This window comes from Lepus europaeus, chromosome 19 (genome assembly GCF_033115175.1).
Source record: "Lepus europaeus isolate LE1 chromosome 19, mLepTim1.pri, whole genome shotgun sequence".
Taxonomy (NCBI): domain Eukaryota; kingdom Metazoa; phylum Chordata; class Mammalia; order Lagomorpha; family Leporidae; genus Lepus; species Lepus europaeus.
Genome location: NC_084845.1, coordinates 8923195 through 8947417, shown reverse-complemented (window position 1 = coordinate 8947417; position 24223 = coordinate 8923195). Strand labels below are relative to the sequence as shown.

Sequence of the window (24223 nt, the reverse complement as noted above, 5' to 3'; positions counted from 1 at the left end):
AAGTGGAGCAACCAGGAGACGCCCATATGGGATGCAGGCCGAGGCTTAGCCTGACGTCCTACAGTGCTGGTCCCCAGGTTGGGTTAGAGGGACGTTTCCAGGTGGGTTGTGGACACCTGCAGGCAGGAGCCCCCTAATTAGCTGTCCTGGTGTGGGAGTGGCTCCGGGAAAGCTCCTGCTGTCTGTCCCAGGTGCTCGCTCATTAGGGGCAAGGCCAGGTCCGTGGTGGCACCCGTGTCCCCCTCAGTGGCCCTCGGCGCCCGCTCCTGTGGGAGGGCAGATGGTCGAGAGCCAAAGGCACCGAGCCAGCAGCTGGCCTGGGGAAGTGAACGGGGCAATACGAAAACTCCAAAGCGTCCGGATGACGTCACCCTTGTCGTGCAGCAGAACCATTTTCTAATGACGATGAATTTTAAGAAGCTCCCTCGGCCATGCCAGAGGCGGGATGACTGTTCTCTCTGTGCACCGGGATTTTCTGGAACGTCTGCTCGGTCCCACCGGGGAGACGCGGAGGTGCGACCAGCGCTCCGCTAGCAAAAACGTTAACCTGGGATTTGGGGATTTTGCAATGCTTGTGGTATCTGTCAGGCCTTTGAAACACGTAATTTGTTCCGTAATATGCTAGGCGAATTTTTTTTTCCTTTAAGAATCTCTGAGAAGGAGAGAGAGAGAAAGAAAGAGAGAGAGAGAGAAAGAGAGAGAGAGAGAGAGAGAGAGAGGGAGAGGGAGAGAGAGAGAGAGAGAGAGAGAGAGAGAGGGAGATAAGGGTCCTATCCAGTGGTTCACTCCCCAAGTGCCCAAGAAGCCGGCACCCACGTGGGTGGCAGGGACCCAGCCCCGGGTCCTCACCGCCGCCTCCCCGTGGGTGGCAGGGACCCAGCCCCGGGGCCCTCACCGCCGCCTCCCCGTGGGTGGCAGGGACCCAGCCCCGGGGCCCTCACCGCCGCCTCCCCGTGGGTGGCAGGGACCCAGCCCCGGGGTCCTCACCGCCGCCTCCCCGTGGGTGGCAGGGACCCAGCCCCGGGTCCTCACCGCCGCCTCCCCGTGGGTGGCAGGGACCCAGGCCCGGGGTCCTCACCGCCGCCTCCCCGTGGGTGGCCGGGACCCAGCCCCGGGGGCCTCACCGCCGCCTCCCGGAGCCGCACCTGCCGCGGGGCCCGGCCGGAACCCAGGCTCTCTGGTCCGGGACCCGGGAGCCCCCGCAGGCTTCACGTGCGTCTCCCAGGCGTGCGTGCGTGAGCTCGTATTCCTGCTCCCGCCAACTCCAGCAGCCGGGTCGGAGCTGGCTCGGAGCACGGGGGTCGCTGAGAGCTGTGCGACCCCCAGGAGAGCCAAACGGAGGGGGTCCCCCGACACTGCCTTACGTCGCGGCGCTGTGGCGAGCTCGCTGCGGGCTGGGAACGCGCCGCGGGATGCTAAATCGCCACCTGTCTTCACGGAGAGAACCTTCCCGCAGCTTCGCGACCCCCGGCCAGGACCCCCCCCAGTGCGCGCGCACACCGACTCCGTCCTGGGGTCCCTCCCCTCCCGGCCCAGCCTGCTGTGGGGGGCGTGGGCGGAGTCAAGTGCTGCTTCCGAGATCCTTCAGGGACCCGCCCTCCTGAATAACTGGCAGCAGGATGAGCCAGTTGCGATTGGAGAGGAACTCGCCCTTAGGGAACGCCCTCCACTCGGTTTGGCCCGCCTTCCTAGCTGGCCATTTGCAAGCTTTGCGGGGTGGGCCCTCCTCCGGGGCGGGACAGAATGACGGGCGTCCGCTCTGGCTAATGGAAATGTGGCTGCGGGGAGGCCTGAGCCAATCAGGAGTGAGAAGGCCGGATCCCGGGGCGGGGCTGGAGCTTCGGCGGTTGAACCGCTCGTGAGGAGGGGTCTCCGGGGAGAAGGTGAGCGGCGGCGGGAGCGGCGGGTGCGCGGGCCGGGGCGGCGGCCGAGGGGGGAGGGGGCTGTCTGGGGCAGCGTGGGCTGCAGCGATCGGGAGGGAGGGGGCGCTTTCCCACGGCGGGCGCTGGCAGGGGTGTGAGTTGGGGGCGTCTGTTTTCGCGGCCTTTGACGGGAGAAGTTGTCAGGCGGGTACAGTGCAGCTGGCGGTTTCCGGGGCGGCTTTATTGGCGGGGGTCCGGAGGGCCGTGGGTGGAGGGCGCCGCGGCGGGGGCGTCCCGGGACCGGGCTGTGCGAGGCGGACGAGCAGCGCGCGCGCGTGTCCGGAGGGCATTCACGCGCGACTTTCCCTGAACCCGGCCGACGCGGTGGAGGGCGTGCGCCTGCAGTGTCCCAGTGTCGCCCGTGGGCGGAGCGACCTCCTGGCTTTAGAACAGTGGTCGCACTGCCCTCATCGGTTAATGATGACCCCCAGGCGTCCATCTCCAGTCCGGGGCTCCAGACTCAGGCGGCCCAGTGGCCACCTCTGTCCCGCTGACCCCAGACCGCACCTGCCGTTTGAGCCCTCCCACCTCCCCAACCCGGGCCGCCGCTGGGCTCCTCCCTGGCCGTCACCCACATGTGGTCCTACAAGTGCCTGATCGAGGAGTCGGGGTCTGCCTGGGTTTCATCGCCTCCCTTGCTGCCACTCTGGGCCGGCCCGCCGCCTCCTGCTCTTCCCCGGGCTGCTGCGGTGGGCTCCCCTCTCTGCCCTTGGCGCCCATAACCAGGGAACCCTGTTGAAATAAAGGTCAGGTCATAGTGCTGCTGTGTTCAGACCCTCTCCTGGCTCCCACCTCGCTCAGCACCTCTCCAAGGCCCCCAACCAATCCGGCTTCCTCCTCCTCCTCCTCCAATTCCCGCCACAACCTCCTAGCCCACACCGCGGCCTCCTTGCTGTCCATCCGGGTCGGCTTCCCGGAGCCTCCTCAGGCCCCTGCGCAGGTGTCGGCCTCACAGGTGGCCCCGCTGCCTCCCAGCGGCTCCTGGCCCCGCGCCGATTGTGTGTCTATGCCCACTGGGCTCTCACACCCCCCAGTGGAGGGTTTGGCTCCACGCACACGTGGAACTCAGCCCCTCGCAGAGCACCGGTGATAGAAGGTGTCCCTTCTGTGCCGTCCTGGCCACCTCGGCTGCTCCCTGTGGCACGGGCAGGGTGGCTGAGCCGGGAGGGCCTTGTGCCGGGTGGTGAGGCCAGGGCAGGGGAACAGACCAGGCGGGCCGGTGCCAGGGGCAGAGGGCCTCTGCTTTACTGTCTGAAGGAGCTTGGAGCCCTCTGCCCCACCCCTGTAGGTTTGGGACCAGAGCCAGGAATCTGCATTTTCCTAGGCACCTGTTGCGAGGCTGGCATCGCCCCTCATTGGAGAAACTTTCTCAGGCTGGCTCAGAGCCTGGGCAGTGGGGGAACCGCTGTCATCGAGTTCCTCTGCTGGGCAGTGCTAGGGACCCGGGCGGCCCCTGACCCAGCCAGAATCAGGGAGGCCTTCCTGCGGGAGGGGGCGTTGGAGGGAGACCTGGAGGAGGGGGAGGAGGTGACTGACGGCTGCGTCCCCAGTGCCGGGAGCCGGTGTCCTGGCATCTCCCATCACGTTCCCAAGCATTCCCGGTGTGTGCCGCGTGGGGACCGGGAGCCCAGGAGTGCTGGCAGTGACTGAGCCGGGACATGGATGCGAGCGGCGTCAGCAGCAGGCAGTGCGAGTTCTGCTCACCTCGCTAAGGGGAAGGGGCCGCGGGGGGCACCGAGGGGTCCCCAGCCTGTAGCGCAGGCCAGGCTTTAGGTGGGAGACCGCTGCTGGGAGGGGCAGGCCGGCCGCCAGTCAGCGTCCTGCTCCCCAAGCTGAGCCCTAGAGGTAAGGGCTGAGGAGTGGGCGCAGGCCTTACCGGGGGCGGAAGGCGTTTAAGGGACACGTGGGAGAGGAGGCTGGACACCCCGGGAACACTGCAGTGTGGGGGTGCCCGGGTCTCCACCCTCCAGGACCCCGGGAGGCTTTGGTCTGTTTCCTGGGGGAGTGCAGGGGTGAAGGGGGAGGGACCTGTGTCCTGCTTAAATCCCAGGGGTGAGGTGCAGGTGAGCTCAGAATGGGGGTGTGTGTGTGTGGGAGGTGGTGCTGTGGATTTGTCTTGGGGAAGCCCAGCGGCGACCCCCCTGGGTGTGGCTCGTGACACCTGTGAGCTGTCCGGGAGGAGGGGCCAGTGATGGAATGCTGGCAGGAGTAGGGGTCATCAGTAGTGAAAGATGGGAGGCGGCGTTGGGGGCTGGGAGGTTGAGTGGGCTTGTGCTGATGTCCCGAGGCCCGGAGAACCAGGCTCAGGTGTGTGGGCCTGGTTGGGATGACGTCACGAGCTGCGGGGGCGGGGCCTGGAGGCTGAGGCGGGGAAGAGCCAGGAGGACAGACTTGGAGTTGGGATGGAGGCAGCGACAAGGACGGGCCACTGGGTGCAGGTGGAGGGGCGGGGTCTGCGGCGGGAGGGGGAGGAGCCGCGGGAATCCCAGAAAAGGGTGAGGGGTTGTTCCGGGGCGGCTGAGACTTGAGAGAGGCGGACTCGGGTGAGCTAAAGTGGGGTGTGCGGGGTGGAACCTGGGACACACGTGCGGGGGGTGGTTGAACCGAGGTAAGATACGGGAGGGACCCTAGGGGACTCTGGGGGACTGGTGTAGGGGAAGCAGGGTGCAGCCGCCCCCTCCTCCCGCCTGGGAGAGCAGCATGCTAAGGGACGTGGTGGGGGCGGCACACGGGGAAGGGAGCACGGCTGGAGGCTGGGGCGAGTGGGGTTCTGCGGAGAGGAGGGGCGGGGAGCGATGGGGAGCGGGGTCAGAGAGGAGGGGCGACTGAGTTAGAAGAGGGGGTGGGCGAGGGGAGCGGCGAAGTTGGCGGAGGTGTGTGTAGGCGGGGAGGCCTTACACCGGGCGCTGAACGTCGGGGAGCTGAGCGCAGAGGGGAGCTGCCTTTCTCGGGGTGGGGATGCGGGGGAGGAGGAGAGGAGGGCAGGGCCAGGTGGGCGGCAGGGATGGGTGTGGCGCGCCCCTACATCTCCCTGCTGCTAGTGGGGGCGCTGAGGCTAAGCGCTTCCCGGGCGTCCACCAGCGCCTCCAACGCGGCCGCTGGCGGCCTCCCCTCCCGTGCCTTGGTAACCGGCGCGCTGCGGCTGCTGATTGGCTCGCGGAGTGCGAGGGGTGGGGCCTGTGGGCGGGGTCTAGGACCCCGGGGCAAGGTGCTGGCCCGCGCTGCCTGGGGTGGCCCCGGGATGGGGTGGGGGGAGATGTTGAGCTGCGCGGCGAGATCGGGATGATTAACCCGGCCTCTGGACGCCCAGAAATCAGTAGGATTGCCAGAGGGTGGATTTCCGGGGGAAGGGGTCTCCAGGTTTCATGAACCCCTCCAGAAAGCACTGGAGACCCTGTGCCCAGATAAAGTGAAGGGCTTGGATCTAGGGACAGAGGGGTGCTGTCAGGACGTCTGGGGCTCGGGCCGTTGTCCCTGGGCCTCTGAGGCGGGGACACTGAATGGGGGCCCCTGACATCTGCTGTAGGCCGTGCGCCTGAGATTTCACGCGGTTCTGGGGGGCCCAGTGCTCTGCAAAGGTTGAAAAATCCCCCGCCCTGGTGTTTCATCTTTGCTAAGTACTCTGATATCACAGCTGGGAGGGCTGTCCCTCGGGGAGTTGAGGGGAAGGAGTTGGAGGGCTCCTGAGGGTCTGCGCTGGTGCCTCGGCCCTGGGGGTGGCTGTGTCCCCCTCCGATGCTGAGCCCCAGGTGCCCATTGTACACTGAGGCCTTGCCTGTCTCTGTGGTCGCTTTCCCGCTCAACACTGATGGTGAGAAAGCCGCTGTCTGTCGAGTGCACACCTGGTGGCAGACTGCTGGCTTCTCCAGAGACGCCCACACGTCTCCTCTCCTCCTCCTCACCCCAGTCCCGGGGAGCCCTGGTGTCTCCTCTCCTCACTCCAGTCCTGGGGCATCCTGGTGCCGTCTCATCTCACTCCAGTCCTGGGGTGCCCTGGTGCTGTCTCATCTCCTCACCCCAGTCCTGGGGAGCCCTGGCATCTCCTGTCCTCACCTCAGTCCCGGGGTGCCCTGGTGTCTCCTCTCCTCCTCCTCACCCCAGTCTCGGGAGCCCTGGTGTCTTCCCGTGTGGAGAGGGCCGCGTGATTGTCATCTGGCCCCTGCCACGCCTCTGATCTCATCCTCACTTTGCCCCTTTCCCTCATTCACGGGCTGCTGGCCACACCAACCTCCTGGCTTTTCTTTTTCTTTTTTTTTTTCTTCTTTTTTTTTTTTTATTTTTTTTTATTTTTGACAGGCAGAGTGGACAGTGAGAGAGAGAGACAGAGAGAAAGGTCTTCCTTTTGCCGTTGGATCACCCTCCAATGGCCGCCGCGGTAGCGCGCTGCGGCCGGCGCACCGCGCTGTTCCGATGGCAGGAGCCAGGTGCTTATCCTGGTCTCCCATGGGGTGCAGAGCCCAAACACTTGGGCTATCCTCCACTGCACTCCCTGGCCACAGCAGAGAGCTGGCCTGGAAGAGGGGCAACCGGGACAGGATCGGTGCCCCGACCGGGACTAGAACCCGGTGTGCCGGCGCCGCAAGGCGGAGGATTAGCCTGTTGAGCCACGGCGCCGGCCCTGGCTTTTCTTTGAACATCGTGTTGGCCTGTGCCTGGCTGTGCCCATGCACCCCTGGCCCTCTCCCCTGGGTATCCATGGGTCCCCCTCTGTGCCTGTGCACCCCTGGCCCTCTCCCCTGGGATCCGTGGGTCCCCCTCTGTGCCTGGCACCCCTGGCCCTCTCCTCCGGGATCCGTGGGTCCCCCTCTGTGCCCGTGCACCCCTGGCCCTCTCCCCTGGGTATCCGTGGGTCCCCCTCCGTGCCTGGCACCCCTGGCCCTCTCCCCTGGGTATCTGTGGGTCCCCCTCTGTGCCCAGCATCCCCTGGCCCTCTCCCCTGGGTATCCGTGGGTCCCCCTCTGTGCCCAGCATCCCCTGGCCCTCTCCCCCGGGATCCGTGGGTCCCCCTCTGTGCCCAGCATCCCCTGGCCCTCTCCTCCGGGATCTGTGGGTCCCCCTCTGTGCCTGGCACCCCTGGCCCTCTCCTCCGGAATCTGTGGGTCCCCCTCCATGCCTGGCCCCCCTGGTCCTCTCCCCTGGGTATCCATGGGTCCTCCTCTGTGCCCAGCATACCCTGGCCCTCCTCCGGGATCCGTGGGTCCCCCTCTGTGCCCGGCATCCCCTGGCCCTCCTCCGGGATCCGTGGGCCCCCCCAGGCCTCTGCGCAGAACATCGTTCCTGCCCCTCGCCCACTTGGCATTGCCGCACAGCTGCCGCCCCGCGGAGGGCAGGGATGCTCCCTGTTGCCTCCCCAGCTCCGGGGTGGCACTCGTGGTACGGATAAGCACTGTGGCTCGGAGGGAGGCCGAGGAGCTCGCCCGCCTGCACGGCAGAAGCTGGACAGGCGCGCGAGCTGTGGGAGCCCCCATTCTGAACCAGCGCCCGGGGTCCGAGCTCAGCTCTGTGGAATGAGCGTCCGTTCATAGCAGCTGTGTTGGACAAGAGCCGATGCCCAGGCTCGTGGCAGCTAACGAGCTGACATGGGAACGGCTGAGTGTGTCACAGACAGCCCTGGCCACGCCCTCGCCTGGAGCGCTCTCCCCAGGGCCGCGCCCGCCTGCCCTGCCCAGGGCTGTCTGCTCATCTGGCCTGGCTCCCCTCCGCAAGTGCCTGCTGAGTGAATGAGTGACGGTAATTCTGACCACGATTCTCCTCGGCAGTCCTGTTTGTATAGCGCCAGCACATCTTGGGCTTGGGACCATGTGGGCACAGGTGTAAGTGCTGTCATGTATATCGCCCGATTTAGTCCTTGTGACAGCTCTGGGAGGGATGGGCCACAATTATACCCATTTTCTGGATGGGGAAGTCGAGGCACAGAGAGGGGAAGTTGTTTTCCCAAGCTGTCACAGCTGGCCAATGGTGGCCGCAGGCTGTGAATCCTGGCCTTTCCGCTCCAGGGAGGGCCTGGGCTCCCAGCCCTTCTGGGTGTCCGTCTCACCCCCTTCTCCAGGGACCCTGGCCATGGAGCAGCCAGCCGGCCTGCAGGTGGACTACGTCTTCCGGGGCGTGGAGCATGCCGTGCGGGTGGCAGTTTCTGGACAGGTGCTGGAGCTGGAGGTGGAGGACCGGATGACCGCTGACCAGTGGCGCGGCGAGTTCGATGCCAGCTGTGAGTGTGCCTGCCTCCGGGGGTCACGGCACAAGGCGGGGAGGGGCTGCGGGCCCCGTGCCCCGGGCCCGAGACACTGGAGCTGGGGAGACTTGGAGAGCTCGTGTGCAGTGCCCCCGGACCGGGCAAGTGGTCAGACCTCAGGGGGGACTTCTCTCCCCTCCCAGTCATCGAAGACTTGACGCACAAGACAGGGAACTTCAAACAGTTCAACATCTTCTGTAACATGCTGGAGTCGGCCCTCACACAGGTAGGGCGGGGGGGGGGCTGGGGGGCGGGGGCGACACGTGCCTGTCTGCACAAGACCCTCCCTTCTGTTTCTTTTCTTCCTTCCTTCCTCCCTTCCTTCCTTTCTTTTTTTCTTTCTTGGATTTTATTTATTTGAGGTAGAGTGACAGACAGTGAGAGGGAGAGACAGAGAGAAAGGTCTTCCTTCCATTGGTTCACTCCCCACATGGCTGCAGGGCTTGGAGCCGGGCCGATCAGACGCCAGGAGCCAGGAGCTTCCTCCAGGTCTCCCACGTGGGTGCAGGGGCCCAAGGACTCGGGCCATCTTCTACTGCTGTTCCAGGCCATAGCAGAGAGCTGGCTTGGACGTAGAGCAGCCAGATCAAGGCGGGGCACAAACCTGTAGCCAGACCGAACATATTCAGGGGAAATAGATCCGCAGAGGTGGCCAGCTCCCCGGGTGCACATCGATGGAACTCAGGGCGGGGGCCCAAGCCCAGGGGCCGGGCTGTTTCATATCTTAGGTGGGCCATGGGTGGGGGGTAGGGAGCACAGTGGAGGAATGCAGGTTGGGGTTAAAGACAACGGGGCATGAGACCGACCTGAGGTTCAGGGGCAAGGGATGAATTCCGATTTTTTTCTCTTTTGGGCAGTGAATGAGAATGGCTAAGGCTTCTGTCTTTGTTCCATCAGAATTACTGCACTCCTAATACTCACTCCTGTTAATGTTTGTTTTTAAAGATTTTTATTTATTTGAAAGATGGGGAGGGAGAGAGAGAGAGAGAGAGAGAGAGGTCTCCCATCTGCTTGTTCACTCCCCAAATGGCCACAGTGGCTGGGGCTAGGCCAGGCTGAAGCCAGGAGCCCAGAGCTCCATCCAGGTCTCCCATGTGGGTGCAGGGGCCCAAGCACTCGGGCCATTTTCTACCGCCTCCCAGGTGCATTAGCAGGGAGCTGGGTCGGAAGTGGAGTAACTGGCACTCCGATCCGGACTGTGGGTGCCCAAACTGGGGCTTACCCCGCTGGACCCCGCGCCCACCCCAGCAGCAGGACGTTCTGTGCCCTTCCCGCTGTGCCCCTAGGTTTCGGGTCCTGTGCGTGGTCACTGTGCTCCCCAGCCCCCGCCTGGTTCCTGCCGAGGCTTCAGCTCTGCTGCCCACTGAGCCTTCGGCACCGTTGGGGTGAAGGTGGACGAGTCGCCCGGCGTCTGTGTTACCAGGAAACCAATGTGGCCGCAGGGACTCCCAAGCGCCCTGGGGAGCAGGGATGTTCCTGGGCCAGGGCCACCTTGACCACCAGCCACACTGTAGGACAGCCCAGCGCATGGCCTGAGTGTGAGCTGTGTGCTGTGGGTGTGGCGGTGCTGGGCCCCGAGGCAGCTCCTCCCCCGCTGTCCCGACAGAGCAGCGAGTCCGTCACCCTGGACCTGCTGACCTACACAGACCTGGAGTCCCTGCGGAACCGCAAGATGGGGGCCCGGCCCGGCTCGCTGGCCCCCAGGTCAGCCCAGCTCAACTCCAAGCGCTACCTGATCCTCATCTACTCGGTGGAGTTTGACAGGTGAGCACGGACGGGATGGGAGCGGCGGGCAAGCCCTAACGAGCCCCTGGTCCCAGGGCAGCGCGGGAATGTGGGTTCAGCCTTGCCTTTGTGATCCTTGGGGTTTTAAAATTTTTTTGATTTATTGGGACCAGCTTTGGAATAGTGGGTAAAACCTCTGCCTGCAGTGCCCACATTCCACATGGGGAGTCCCGGCTACTCCACTTCTGATCCAGCTCTGCTGTGGCCTGGGAAAGCAGTGGAAGATGGCCCAGGTGCTTGGGCCCCTTCATGCATGTGGGAGACCCGGAAGAAGCTCCTGGCTCCTGGCTCCTGGCTTTGGATCGGCACAGCTCCCGCTGTTGTGGCCATCTGGGGAGTGAACCATCGGATGGAAGACCTCTCTCTCTCTCTCTCTCTCTGCCTCTGCCTCTCTGTAACTCTTTCAAATAAATAAATCTTTTTTTAAAATTTGAGAGGCAGACAGAAAAAGTGAAAGAGAGAGAGCGAGAGAGTGCGCTCCCATCCACTGATTTACTCTTCAGATGCCCCCATGGCCAAGACTGGGCTGAGGCAGAAGCTGGGAGCTGGGACCTCGAGCCAGGCCTCCCATGAGGGTGGCAGGAGCCCGATTCCTTGAGCCATCACCACTGCCTCCCAGGTGCACGTCCGCAGGGAGCCGGAATCAGGAGCAGAGCCGGGACTCCGAGCCAGGCACTCGGTACGGATGCAGGTGTCCAGAGGCCTGCCCCAGCGCCCTGCGTTTATCTCCTCCAGGTCTCAGAATAGAGACAGGCAGGACGAAGGTGCTAGGGTTATGTTTGCTCAGCACATCTGCTGTTTTTATTAGGAAAACTAAGCGTTCCCAGAGGGTTCCCAGTAGATTTTCTGTAATTTGAGGGTACTTCAAAAAGTCAGTGGAAAAATGGAATTAAAAGATGTACTTGTTTTGTTGTGAAAAATGGTGAAATCCATGCATAGCTTTTTCTATTTATTTATTTGACAGGTAGAGTTATAGACAGAGAGAGAGAGAGAGAAAGAGAAAGTCTGCCTTCTGTTAGTTCACCCCCCAGATGGCCGCTATGGCTGGCGCTGCACTGATCTGAAGCTAGGAGCCAGGTGCTGCTTCCTGGTCTCCCACACGGGTGCAGGGCCCAAGCACTTGGGCCATCCCCTACTGCCTTCCCGGGCCACAGCAGAGAGCTGGACTGGAAGAGGGGCAACCGGGACTAGAACCCGACGCCCATATGGGATGCCAGCGCCGCAGGTGGAGGATTAACCAAGTGAGCCACAAAGCCAGCCCCGCATAGCTTTTTCATGACGTGCGTTCACCACGAACTCTTTGAACACCCCTTATGTTTGATGGGAAGTGGTCAGCTGCAAGGGATGCTGGGAGAAGGAGTCCCTGGCATTCTAGCCTGGACGCGGGGAGGCAGCAAGGGAGAAGGATTGATAATGGCCATTGGGTAGCAGGGGGCAGCATCGGCACCGGCTCCGGGAAACTGAGTCAGGCTCCAGCATCCACTCCAGCGGTGGCGCTGGGGCCAGCGTCGCCCACGAGGGGCACCACTGCTGGCCAAGCAGACGTTGGTGTCATGTTCCATGTGCAGGGCCAGGCCAGGGCGGGGGGGTTTGGGGGCTTGTGTGCTCTGGAGCCCTCGGGGTGGGGGCTCTCAGAGTCCGGCAGTTCCCCACAGGTGGGTCCGCGGCCTCTGAGGTGCCCCGGTTCTGACCCCTCCCCAGGATTCACTACCCGCTGCCGCTGCCGTACCAGGGCAAGCCTGACCCCGTGGTCCTGCAAGGCATCATCCGCTCGCTGAAGGAGGAGCTGGGCCGCCTGCGCAGGCCGGACGGCCAGGACCCTCGGGACTCCCGGGACCCCGAGATCTGGCACCTGCGGGAGCAGTGAGTCCGGGAGGGGGCCCCGTGCTGGGCACTGAGTCCCGCCTCCTCCGGGAACCTCCTGGGTCTTCCTGGGGAGCCTAGGTGCGCTGCGCCGGACTGAGGGGGCGGGAAGCCCCCAGGAGGCTTAGGCGCTGCTGGGTCAGCCTCAGATCCGCTCGTGGAGTGCTTGTGGGAATGTGTGCATTTCCCAGACTGGCCACCAGGAGGCAGCCGCAGCCCTTTGGAACCATGGGCAGAGCTGGGGGAGACTTGGATCTCAGTGCAGGCCCAGCCGGGGTCAGAGTTTGGGCGGATGCCAAGAGTCATTTGTTCGTTCATTCATTCATCCGACATTTACCGAGTTTCTACGCTACCTGCCACTAGCTAATTTTTTTTTAAGATTTATTTTATTTATTTGAAAGTTACAGAGAGAGGTAGAGAGAGAGGTTTTCCTTCCACTGGCTCACTCTCCAAATGGCTGCAACCACTGGAGGTGGACCAGGAGTCTGGGTGTGCATCCGGGTCTCCCACTGGGTGCAGGGGCCCCAGCACTTGGGCCATCTTCTGGCACCTTCCTAGGCGCGTTAGCAGGGAGTGGAGCAGCCGGGAGTGGAGCCGGTGTCCACGGGCGGTGCTGGTGCCGCAGGCAGCGGCTGAGCCCACTACACCGGCCCAGTTAACGATTGGGGAGCAGTCGCTCTGTGCCACGCGGTCTACACAGGCTGCATCGATCCCCATAGCTTACAGTGTTGCCATCCTCACTGCTCTTCACAGAAAGCGAAACTGCCCCAGGCCACCCATGGGGCCGGGCAGCTTGGCCCTGGGGCCTGGGTTCCTGCACAGGGCACACCAGTCGGGTGGAGCCCTGGTGCCCAGCGGGTGGGGGTCCCGAGCTGGCATGGTGACTGGCAGCTCTGCTGAGGCTGGTGCCAGGGAGGAGATGGACTGAGAGCCCTGGGGCAGGCGGGCTTCCCAGGTGGGGAGAACGGGGAGCTAAGGCCGCCCTGGGAGGAGGGAGCCTACTGGGGTCCCCGGAGAGGGAGGCAGGAGGGGAGGGGGAGAGCTCAGGGAGCCACGGGTGTCTCGTCTTGCCCTCTGTGCCAAAAGCTGGCTCCACCCACAGATGGTGTCCTGGAATTGTTGAAGCTCCTGACTTGGCTCTGCCTCCCCGGTCCTGCAGTTGGTCCTGGGGCTCCCGGTTGTCAGGGGGAGCTGTGAGAAATGCCGGTGCCAGGCCGCCACCCAGACAGGCAGCTCCCCTCAGGCTCTCTGGGGACCCTCCCCCCACCCAGCCCCACTGTTTCTTAACTTTCATTTATTTATTTATTTATTTAAGTTTTATTTACTTATTTGAAAGGCTGAGTTAGAGAGAGAGAGAGAGAGAGAGAGAGAGAGAGAATGCTTCCATCTGCTGGTTCATTTCCCAGATGGCTACCATGGCCAGGGCTGGGCCAGGCTGAAGCCAGGAGCCTGGGACTCCATCCAGGTCTCCCACATGGGTGTGGAGGCCCAAGCATCTGGGCCACCTTTAGCTGCTTTCTCTGGCAGGGAGCTGGACCAGAAGTGGAGCAGCTGATACTCGAGTGGGCTCCCATATGGGATGCTGGTGACACAGGCAGCATCACCTGTGCCACGATGCTGGCCCTGATTTCCCTTCCCTCCCCTCCCCTCCCCTCCCCTCCCTTCCCTTTCTTTTTTTATAAATATTTATTTGAAAGGCAGAGTTACAGAGAGGCAGAGAGAGAGAGAGAGAGGAAGAGGGAGAGGGAGGGGAGGGGAGAGGCAGAGAGAGAGAGAGAGAGAGAGAGATCAGTCTTCTATCTGCTGGTTCACTCTCCAGATGGCCACAATGGCTGGACTTGCACCTATCGAAGCCAGGAGCTTCTTCCAGGTCTCCCATGTGGGTGCAGAGGCCCAAGCACTTGGGCCATCTTCTACTGCTGTCCCAGGCCATAGCAGAGAGCTGTGTCAGAAGAGGAGCAGCCGGGATTTGAACTGGTGCCCACATGGGATGCCGGCGCTGCAGACAGCGGCTTTACCCGCTGCGCCACAGCACCGGCCGCAGCCCCTGTTTCTTAACTTTTCCATTTTGAGGTGTGATCCACATCAACTGCAGTGTATAATATAAATGTACAGGGCCGGGCTGTGGCATAGACGGTGAAGCTTCTGCCTGCAGCGCCGGCGCCCCACATGGGAGCCCACGTGCTTGGGCCAGTGCACCCATGTGGGAGACCCTGAAGAAGCTCCTGGCTTGGCCCGGCCAAGCCCCAGGTGTGGCGGCCATTTGGTGAGTGAACCAGTAGATGAGATCTCTCTCTCTCTCTCTCTCTGTAATTGCCTTTCAAATAAATAAATAAATCTTTAAAAACCAACAAAAAGAGAGCAATGTCTGTGCTCACTTCACTTCTTTGCTTGTACATTTGGGTCTGTCATGGCGCCAAAAACCTAAAGTCTCTAGGGACACTGTTTGCTGTGCGCTGAGCAAGGTCGGTGTAATGAGTTCCGAATGAAGTTTAAGATTTCTTTGTGCGTAGGCCGTATCGCGCTGGCGAAAGACAAACCTTGTAGCTACCGCAACGCAGGTCTCCAACGTGCCCCCAACTCTGACATAGTGTAGTTAGGTCTGTGGGAGCTTTCGTTAAAATTTACTCCGTTTGCTGGTACCGAAAGTGTTTCCGGAGTGGCGGCCGACCCTGGCACGGCGGCAATTCAGAGAAGGCCACTTTGCGTCCCCGTTCCCTCCGAGGGTCCTCGGAGCTCGCCCTCCCGTGTCTGCATAACTTACAAAATGTCTCTGAGGGTGGGTGCGTGGGGAGCCCACCTGCTGCCTTCGGGTGCCTGGCTGCAGCCCTGGTTACTCTGCCTCGGCTCCGGCGCCCTGCCACGCGCGTCCTGGGAGGCAGCGGCGATGGCTCAGTGCTCGGGGTCCTGCCACCCACGCGGGAGACCCGGATGGAGCTCCTGGCTCCCGGCTTCCACCGGGCCCGGCCCTGGCTGTTGAAGCCATTTGGGGAGTGAACCAGTGGATGGAAGGTTCTCTCTCTTTGGTGCAGATGATGTGTGATGCGGGCCTGGCCCTGTTCTCCTGGGCGCGGGGGCCGCCTTTATGGGGGAGGTGACACCGTGGGCTCGCTGTCCCCTGCCTCCCCCATAGGGTGTCCCGCCTGGCCTCCGAGAAGCGCGAGCTGGAGGCCCGGCTGGGCCGCGCGCGCGAGGAGGCGCTGGCCGGCCGGGCGGCGCGCCAGGAGGCCGAGGCGCTGCGCGGGCTGGTGCGCGGCCTGGAGCTGGAGCTGCGGCAGGAGCGCGGCCTCGGGCACCGGGCGTCGGGCCGCCGCGGCCAGGACTGCCGCCGCCTGGCCAAGGAGGTGAGGCCCGGAGCAGCCGGCGGGCCGGCGGGGGCGCGGGCGCGGGCCTCGGCCTCGGTGGGGATCTGCGCCGCTCTCCCCTGCCGGCAGCTCGAGGAGGCGAAGGCGTCGGAGCGGAGCCTGCGCGCCCGGCTGAAGACGCTGAATGGCGAGCTGGCCCTGTACAAGAGAGGGTGAGCGGCGGGGCCTGCAGGGGCTGGGGGAGCGGGGCCTGAAGGATGGGCAGAGCCTGGGAGTGGGCGGGGCTGTGGGGTGGGCGAGGCCTAAGGACTGGGTGGTGCACTGGGAGGGGGCAGGGCCGGGGAAGATGAGCAGGGCTTGGGCCTGGAGGGCATGGCCCAGCAGGTGGGGTGGGCGGGCTTTATTGGGGTGGGTGATGGACAATGGGCAGGAGCTCCAGGGAGCTGGGAAATGCGTTGCGTGAAGGAGTCACGTTGGGATGCACGCAGGTGACACGTGGGTCTTTTTGGGAGGGGGCTTTTCTCTGGTCTTGCAGAGGGGCAGACACTGAGGGAGGGTCGTGGGGCAGGAGTGTGTGTCTAGGAGTTGAGGGGAGTTGGAGGGGGTGGGGTTGTCCAGACCCGCGGGCAGCTAACAGCCGGTCCTGTGCCCTCAGGAGGCGGCCTCCGCCGGTGGCTCCGGCCTCGGCCCGCGAAGACCGGGCTTCGTCGTCCCGGGAGCGCTCTACGTCTCGGGGCCGCGGGGCCGCCCGTTCCTCATCCCGAGAGAGCAGCCGCGGGGGCCGGGGTCGGGGCCGGCCTGCTCGCCCCACGCCCTCACCCACAGGTCCGGGCCTGCCCTGCTCTGCCTTGGGGGTGGTGATCGGGCTGGAGCCGCCCGCCCGTGACCCCGTGACCCGGCCCCTCTTCTCTCCACACCCCGTCCCCCCTTATCCTAGGTGGTCGTGTCACCCCGCTTCGACCCCACGGCCTTTGTGAAAGCCAAGGAGAAGAAGCAGAAAGAGATCAGAATGAAGTTAGGGACCGCCCCCTCTCCTGCCCACACCCCCGCCCCCGCCCCTCCCCCCCAGCTGCTTCCATCACCTGGTACCTGCAGCGCTCCCACTGCTCACCTGTCCCTCCTGCTGGCCTGACCCCTCCCCTGCCTGCTCAGGGCTCCCCCCACCCGCACTGGTCTGGTCCCGCAGGCTACGGCGGGCCGGGGCGGGGGCGGGGCGGGGCCGGGGCCCTCCCCTGCGGCGCTGGGCGCACACCAGGTCTCTCGGCTTCCCAGGCAGCAGCAGCAGCAGCGGAACCGCCTGGGCTCCGGAGGAAGTGGGGACGGCCCATCCGTCTCATGGTCTCGCCAGGGCCGGCCTCCTGCCGCTGTGAGCGGCCGGGGGGACGCGGCCAACCGCTCCCGACACCGCAGCTCCTCGGGTAAGCGGCCTGGAGGCGGCGGCCCGCGGGCAGGCGTGGGAGGGTGGGGGCCCCGGGGGCTGGGCGCTCACACCCCCCTCCCTCCAGTGGACAGTTTCCGCAGCCGCTGCTCCTCGGCCAGCTCCTGCAGTGAGCTGGACTTCTCCCAGTCGCTCTCCAGAAGGTAAGACTTGCATCGTGGGGAAGGGTGACTGGGGGGTGGGGGTGGGGGGATGGGGTGATGAAGGGCAGGGGGCCTTGAAACCACCAAGGTGGATGAGTGAGCTGCCAAAGGCCCCCCCCACTGCTCCCTGATCACCGCCCCCCCCCCCCCCCCAGCACTCGCGGGCTCCGGAAGCGTTCCAGCCCCATCTCCTGGAGTGGGTCCCACACGGTGAGTGAGGGTCTCCCCAGCCAGCTGCCCCCGTGTCTGCTCCGTCTCCATCCCGGGGTCGGGTCCCAAGTGCCTCTGTCACCAGGGCTTCTTGAGGCTGCAGGGTTGGGGGGAGCACCCCGGGGGCCCTCCAACCCCTGGGCTCAAGGCAGTCACTTAGCCCTCTGTGTCTCAGTTTCTTTATCAGGGAAAGGGGGGCACCAAGACACAGGAGGTTTCTTGGCATACAATGAGGGCCCAGCAGGTGCCAGCCCTCGTTGTTCTTGAAGTCCAGAACTTTCAGTGGGATTTGGGGGGCAGGATTAAAGGGGGTGCCTGACCCCTTTCCTGCCTCTGTGGTCAGAAGTCCGTGCCTCTGGAACACAGCCACCGTCAGAGACGCCTGGCCAACTCAGGGGGCTGGGTCCCCATCAAAGGTGAGCCCCTGGGACCTCACATCTGCCCTGGCTCTCCCACGCAGGCCCCACCGGGGTGGTTAGGAGGGCGGCGTGTGGGGCCCCTCACAGCCCCAACGCCCACACCTCCTCTCCCAGAATACAGCTCCGACCACCAGGCGGCCGACATGGCCGAGATAGATGCCCGCCTGAAGGCCTTGCAGGAGTACATGAACCGGCTGGACACGCGATCATGACCGTGGCGGGGGGGGGGTGCCCCTCCATCCTCCGCCCACCTGAGAATGGGGTGGGGCAGCGCCCTGGTCCTCCCCGGGGGCCCTGACCCTGCCCTCTCCCCGGCCACACCTGCCTTTGTAAATAAACATCTTTGTCCTTGGGGACCCTCAGCTGGTGACTTTGAAGGGCAGAGGTTTTGGGGGGGGGGAAGGAGGAGGCTTGGGGGTGTAACCAGGACCTGGTGTCTATGGGTGCACCTGACTGGGCGCTGACGGGTGCTTGGCCCCAGGGGTGGGAGTGAGCAGAGATCTGCACGGGCTGTGTGTGGCCGAGTGGCCGAGGGAGGGGTGCCTTGCGGCCCGAGGCCTGTCGGTGCCACCCGGACCCACTTGGTGCTGGGTCCTGGGCTCTGCCCGGAGACCTCTGGGTTCTGAGCACCAGAGAGGATGGTGTGCTGGGGCCAGGGTCTGGTGGGAGGGCGGGGGAGGCGCAGAGAGGGACCCACTCGGGACACTGAGCTGCAGGTTTATTGGAGGGGAGGCCTGGGGGCGGGCGGGAGTAGGCTTCACTCGCGGTAGTGCGGCCAGGTCTGGATGATTTGGTAGAGCTGGTTGCCTGGCGACAGCGTCTTCTGCACGTCCCGGTGCCCTTTGACCTCGTAGTTGGAGCTCAGGGCTCCCCGAGCCACGCCGCAGTTTAGCAGGCTCTGGGCAGCCCGGAGGGCCCGGGCTGGTGGCACCCGATCTGGGAGGGGGGAGCAGGAGTGTGACCGGGGCTCCCTCATGGGGCAGAGGTGGTGCAGGCTCCCGGGTGAGTGACAGCGGAGCTGGGCTGAAGCGCTCTGTGCCTCCGGGGGAGAGCTCAGGCAGCCCCCCAGAGCAGAGCGTGGGGCCCCCTGCTGTGCCACCCACATCCCAACTCACCCATGTAGTTGCCCATGAAGGTGATGCCGATGGATATGGGGTTCCAGGTGGGCCCCGCGTGGTCGCCCTTGATGTCCCAGCCGCGACCCTCATACACCAGCCCGTCCTCTCCTATCAGGAAGCTGCGTGGTGGGCGGGGCTTGGTGAGAGGAGGAGCTTCCTGGGGCAGACTCCCTCCCCCTCCTCCACTCCCCTCCTGCCACTCCCAGTTCCCCAAACCTCCTCCTCCTCCCCTGATTTTCCCCCACGGCCAGGGATCAGAGCTGGGGAGGCACCTGCCAGAGGTCACACAGCCCACGAGGCAGAGCCAGGGTTTTCACCCAGGGCTCCATGACCCCACCCACCAGGGCTCCATGACTCCGCCCACCGGGTCTCCATGACTCCGCCCACTGGGTCTCCATGACTCCGCCCAGCAGGTCTTGTTTGCTTGCTTTGCCTCTCTGCTGGATCTCCACCAGGGACTCGGCCCTGGCCCCAGCTGCTGCCCGCCCTTGGGGGCCACAGCAGGGACTCGAGCTAGGCAGGGGGTCAGAGCCAGGTGTAGACCTGGTGCCTCAGGATTTGTCTGCCAAGCCTGCAGCAGTTCCATAAGAACACACCTTGGCTGACTTGATTGACAAGCCCCGGAATAACTCCTGTAGGGGCAGCATCTGCTGGCGCAGCCTCCCCACTCCCCGGGTCACCCCAGAATCGGGGCGCCTTGGTGTCCCCCGCCGAGGGTCCCCTGGGAGTCCAGCTCACACAGCCTGGCACTGGGGCTGGGCTGTTGAGGGCCCCATCACCTTCCCGGCCCCCCCACCCCCACCCCGGCGCTGTGAGACAGCGCTGGCTGTGCGCCGGCCACACGGGAGCAGCTCGGAGCCTCCACCAAGGGAGCAGCTGACGCACGGAGAGAGGCTAGGACAGGCGCAGGAGGGGCCCTGGGAACAGCAGGATCGGTGTTGGGATCCTGAAATCCCGGAAGCCGATGTCAGTCTGCTGCTTCTGGCGCAGGGGCCGCAGGGCCTAGCGCAGGTCCTGGACGCAGCCCTGCAAGGCGGAGGTTAGAGCTGGGGTCCCCTTGGAAGTTTCCAGACTTCTTTGAAAGAGGTCTTCTGAAGCAGCCTCGAGGGGCGGGGCCTGAGAGCGTATGTTTCCAGGTGGTCCTGGAACCTGCAGGGTTCCTGGGACCCCTGTGTGGGGCCCCTGGCCACGCTGCTGCCCAGGGAGCAGTCTCAACACGCCCCCTACTGCTGATTGCTGCCTAATGGCAATGGCACCTGGACTCCGGAGTCCCGCGGCAGGCCAGGCAGCGCCCCGAGAGCTCAGCACACACTGGCTCCTTCCGTGCTGAGATGGAGACCCCCTGTGTAGGACACCAGCCCCATCCTTGGCGCAGGGGTCCGGTGGGCACGGCCCCGGAGCCGATCTCAACAATCCCCCCCGCCCCCCCGCCCGGCAACAGCCAGCAGGAAGAAGCTGAATGTGCTGGCGCTGCCCCAGGTCTCTGAGCTGACCCCAGGACCTTGATCCTGGTCAAAGGCCCCAGGCATTTTTTGGGCCACCTGCACCTGCCCAGCCTTAAAGGGTGACCTGAGCAGAGAAACAAAGACCCCCAGAGGTGAGGCCAGGAGGCTGCAGACCCAGGCCGGCTTCCGCGGGGCCCCACTCACTTGTAGCCAACGTCACACCAGCCCAGCGTCCGCGCGTGGTAGTGCTGCACGTTCTGGGCCTGCTGCTGGCACGCGTCCGGGCTGCTGCAGCTGCTGCCTGCCGTGTGCGACACCACCACGTAGCGCACCGGGTGGCGCAGGCGCTGCGAGCACTCGGACGCCAGGGCCTTCCACTCCTTGCGAGGCACAATGGGGCTGCAGCAGCTCGGGGCTGATGTCTTCAGAGCTGCCCCGAGGCCCAGCAGGGCCAGGAGGGTGCAGGCCAGCAGCGCGCGGCGGAACATGGCAGCAGGGCGCAGGGGCAGTGAAGAGGGCGCAATGCCCGGGGCGGGGCGGCTTTATCTGGAGGGGGCGGGGTTCTTGCCTCACACCGCAGGGGGTTTCCAGCCCCCCCCCGCAGGGAACCCCACACTTGGTACTTACCCCTGTGTTTTCTGGAAGGCCCAGAGGGTGGTTCCCTGCCCTACCTCGCGCTCCCCCCCTTCAAGTGGCGCATTGCCCCAGTTACCGGGCATCCCACCCCCTGTGGGCATGGCTTCCTGTTTTCCAAAACAGGCCCAGGCCTGTGACACTTAACCCTTGCGGCAAACCCAAGGGTGAGTATTGGGAAACCCAGTTTCGCAGTTGGGTCAAGTGAGGTGGGGGAGAGGGGAAGTCCGGAGCTGGGAGGTGGTAGCTCCTGGGGGGGGGGGGGAGTCCAGAGTCGCCCTCCGAGGCTGCCTGCTCTCCAGCGTCTGAGCAGAAGCCAGCGAGGCGGCCTCTTCTGTGCCTCACTGTCCCCCACCTGCAGCATGGGGCGAGGGTGTGAAGGGGGAGGGAGTGAGCAGGCCAGCAGGACTTGGGCCCTTGGGAGCCGCAGCTGGAGGCAAGCAGCGCGCTTTATGTGGGTGCCACTGGCAGCTCCATGCCCACAAGGCGGGACTCCGAGTCCCGAGGAATGCAGCCCCTTGCCCAGGGCCCCTGAGGGGGCTGGGGTGCAAGGCTTCCGCCCCGCCAAGCCCTGGCTGTTGCAGGCATTTGGGGATATGGGCCAGTGGCAGGGGGCTCTCTACCTCTCTGTCCCTCAAATAAGTAAATCAAAGACAAACTTTTAAAACTTGCAGGAGTAACACATGCTAGTTGTCACAAGCTGAACTGCCATACATCTAGACGCCCTGTGCCGGGCTCCCTCCAGCTCCGCCCACCCAAGGTCCCCAGTGAGACGGGAGGGAAGGGGCCCTCGCGAGGCCATGCAGGCGCACGCCCGCGGCTCCATGCACTCTGCAAAGCGGCCACCTGCTCACAGCAGGCTTGAGAGGTGCGTGTTACTTATCATGAACACGCTACACAGCGAGGAAGCCGAGGCCTGGCAGGGCTGTCACACACGGGGAACAGACAGTGAAGCCGGGCTCTGGCCACGGAGATGAACCCCCCAGCTTGCTACAAACGCACAGGACCGGATTTATTTCTCAAACACATAAAGCCACATGCGTGGGTTTGCGGTCTGTGATGGAACACTCCAGGGCCGTGCGTCTGATTCTAGTGGGTTCTTCACAGAGCTTGCGCAACGCTTCTTGGTAGAGGCTCAGCCAAAGGTGTTCCGGGTTCTTGCACAAACCCCTCTGGGCCCTGGCGTGTGTCCGGGTGAATGAGAAATGCAGGCTTCTCAGGCCAAAGGGGACGCAGCTCTAATATGTGCGCCAGAGGGTTCGGCTCCAGTTCTAGCCAGGCCAACACCAGGAGCCAGGAACTCTGTCCGGATCTCCCACATGGGTGCAGGGGTCCAAGCACTTGGGCCATCTTCTGCTGCTTTCCTAGGCGCATTAGCAGAGAGCTGGATCGGAAGTGGAGCAGTCAGATCTTGAACCGGTGCACGTATGGGATGTGGGCACTGCAGGCGGTGGCCTAACCTGCTACGCCACAGCGCGGGCCCCACTGAATCTTAAGTTGACAGGTGTAAAGTGATAGCTCTATGAGTTGGCATTTTTACAAGCACTCAGGAGATGAGCGTTTTTCTTGTTTGCTCCCCATTTGGTTCTGTTCTGTCAATCATCTGCTCATATCTGTTGCTTGTTTAAAAAAAGTGGGTTGTTTGCAAAATGAAGAACAGAATCGCATAACTGGGATTGTTGGGTTGTCGTGTACATTTGTATCTCTTTCAGTCTATTTTTTTTTAAAAAAAAAAAACTATTTATTTATTTGGAGGGGCAGAGTTAGAGAGGGAGAGACAGAGACAGAGAGAAAAAGAGAGTGAGAGAGTGCTGGCTCACTCCCCAAATGGCCACAATGGCCAGGGATGAGCTGGATCCGCAGCCAGGAGCCAGGAGCTTCTTCTGGGTCTCCCACGTGGGTGCAGGGGCCCAAGCACTTGGGCATCCTCCGCTGCTTTCCCAGGTGCATTTGCAGGGAGCTGGGTGAGAAGTGGATCAGCCAGGACTTGAACCGGTATCCATATGAGATGCTGGCGCTGCAGCTGATGGTTTACCCGCTAGACCACAGCGCTGGCCCCATCATCTCAGTCCTTTTTAGGAGCATTGGAGAAGGATGCACATCAAGAAAGGTGAACGAATGGCCTTCTGTTTTGTAAAGATTTATTATATTTATTTGAAAGGTAGAGTGAGGGAGGGAGAGAGAAAAGAGAGAGAGAGAGAGAGAGAGAGAGAGAGAGATCATCCATCCACTGGTTGATTCCCTGAATATCAGGGCTGGGCAAGGCCAAAACCAGATGCCCGGAACCTCATCCTGGCCTCCCACGCAGGTGCAGGGGCCAGGCACGTGGGCCATCTTCCGCTGCCTTCCCGGGTGCATAAGCAGGGAGCTGGATCAGAAGTGGAGCAGCCGGGACTTGGACAGGTGCTCCGGTATGGGTGTCTCAGGTGGTGGCTTCACCTGCTGCGCCACGTGCTGGCTCCCCAGTGGACTTTCTAGAGAGTGGCCAGGATTGAGAGAGAAGCTTCTAGAGTCAATAGAGAGAGAGGAGAGCTTGAATTGATTCTCACAAAGTGGATGAACACAGAACAACTACAGCCGTGTTCTAAATCCCAGTAGAATTTTTTAAAAAAAGATTTATTTATTTGAAAGGCAGAGTTACAGAGAGAGAAGGAGAGGCAGAGAGAGAGAGAGAGAGAGCGGGAGAGGGAGAGAGGTCTTCCATCCGCTGGTTCACTCCTCAATTGGCCACAATGGCCGGAGCTGCACCAGTCCGAAGCCAGAAGCCAGTAGCCTCCTCCAGGTCTCCCAAGAGGGTGCAGGGACCCAAGGACTTGGGCCATCTTCCACTGCCTTCCCAGGCCACAGCAGAGAGCTGGATCGGAGGTGGATCAACGGGGACTTGAACTGGCGCCCATGTGGGATGCCAGCACTGCAGGCGGCTGCTCTACCTGCTATGCCACAGCGCCGGCCCCCAGCAGGGAGGTTTTAGTATTGCTCTCCCCAGCAGTGTAGTGAGCCTCACACGCCTTTCCCCGCCAAGCGACAGAACCTCCTGACTGTTTGGTTTGCACTGCCTGAACCTCGGGGAGGGGGTGGTCTTCCTTCCTCTCCTCTCCCCTCCCCTCTCCTCCCCAATCCCTTTCCTCCCCTCTCCTCTCCCCTCCCCTCCCCTCTCCTCCCCCGTCCCTTTCCTCCCCTCTCCTCTCCCCTCCCCTCCCCTCTCCTCCCCTCCCCTCCCCTCTCCTCCCCTCCCCTCTCCTCCCCTATCCTCTCCATTTTCCTCTCTTCCCTCCCCTCCTCTCCCTTCTCTCCTCTCCCTCCCCTCCTCTCCTCCCTTTTCCTCTCCTCTCTTTTCTCTCCTCTCTTCTCCCCTCCTCTCTTCTCGCCTCTCCTCTCCCCTCCCCTCTCCTCCATTCTCCTCCCCTCTCCTCCCTTCCCCTCTCCTCTCCTCTCCCCTCATCTCCCCTCCCCTCTCATCCCTTCCCCTCTTCTCTCCTCTCCCCTCCCCTCCTCTCCTCTCCCCTCCTCTCCGTTCCCCTCTCCTCCCCTCACATCCCTTCCCCTCTTCTCTCCTCTCCCCTCCCCTCCTCTCCCCTCTCCTCTCCTCCATTCCCCTCCCCTCTCCTCCCTTCCCATCTCCTCTCTCCCCTCTCCTCTCCCCTCCCCTCCCTCCTCTCCTCTCCCCTCCCTTATCTCCCCCCTCCTCCTCTCCCTCCCCTCCTCTCCTC

At 63.5% G+C, this 24223-nt stretch overlaps 3 protein-coding genes across 3 annotated transcripts; 2 read left to right on the top strand and 1 right to left on the bottom strand.

Annotated features, from left to right (window-relative positions):
- Nucleotides 1-1834: 1834 nt before the first annotated feature.
- Nucleotides 1835-17666, top strand: CCDC61 (coiled-coil domain containing 61). Its single transcript, XM_062176853.1, is given in 15 exon segments — nt 1835-1883; nt 7972-8130; nt 8298-8380; nt 9761-9918; nt 11641-11802; nt 14936-15146; nt 15237-15319; nt 15763-15932; nt 16045-16058; nt 16060-16121; nt 16380-16525; nt 16613-16688; nt 16844-16898; nt 17242-17314; nt 17432-17666. Coding segments are annotated over 14 exon segments (1539 nt in total). The 5' UTR covers nt 1835-1883; nt 7972-7982; the 3' UTR covers nt 17530-17666.
- On the top strand, nt 5143-7965 carry LOC133748217 (formin-2-like). Its single transcript, XM_062176854.1, has 2 exons — nt 5143-6166; nt 6554-7965. The coding sequence occupies exons 1-2, from the start codon at nt 5658-5660 to the stop codon at nt 7431-7433; spliced, it is 1389 nt and encodes a 462-aa protein (XP_062032838.1). The 5' UTR covers nt 5143-5657; the 3' UTR covers nt 7434-7965.
- Nucleotides 17667-18035: 369 nt separating the features above from the next.
- On the bottom strand, nt 18036-20421 carry PGLYRP1 (peptidoglycan recognition protein 1). Its single transcript, XM_062177161.1, has 3 exons — nt 20085-20421; nt 18433-18554; nt 18036-18253 (listed from the first exon to the last, which is right to left on the bottom strand). The coding sequence occupies exons 1-3, from the start codon at nt 20366-20368 to the stop codon at nt 18075-18077; spliced, it is 585 nt and encodes a 194-aa protein (XP_062033145.1). The 5' UTR covers nt 20369-20421; the 3' UTR covers nt 18036-18074.
- Nucleotides 20422-24223: the final 3802 nt, after the last annotated feature.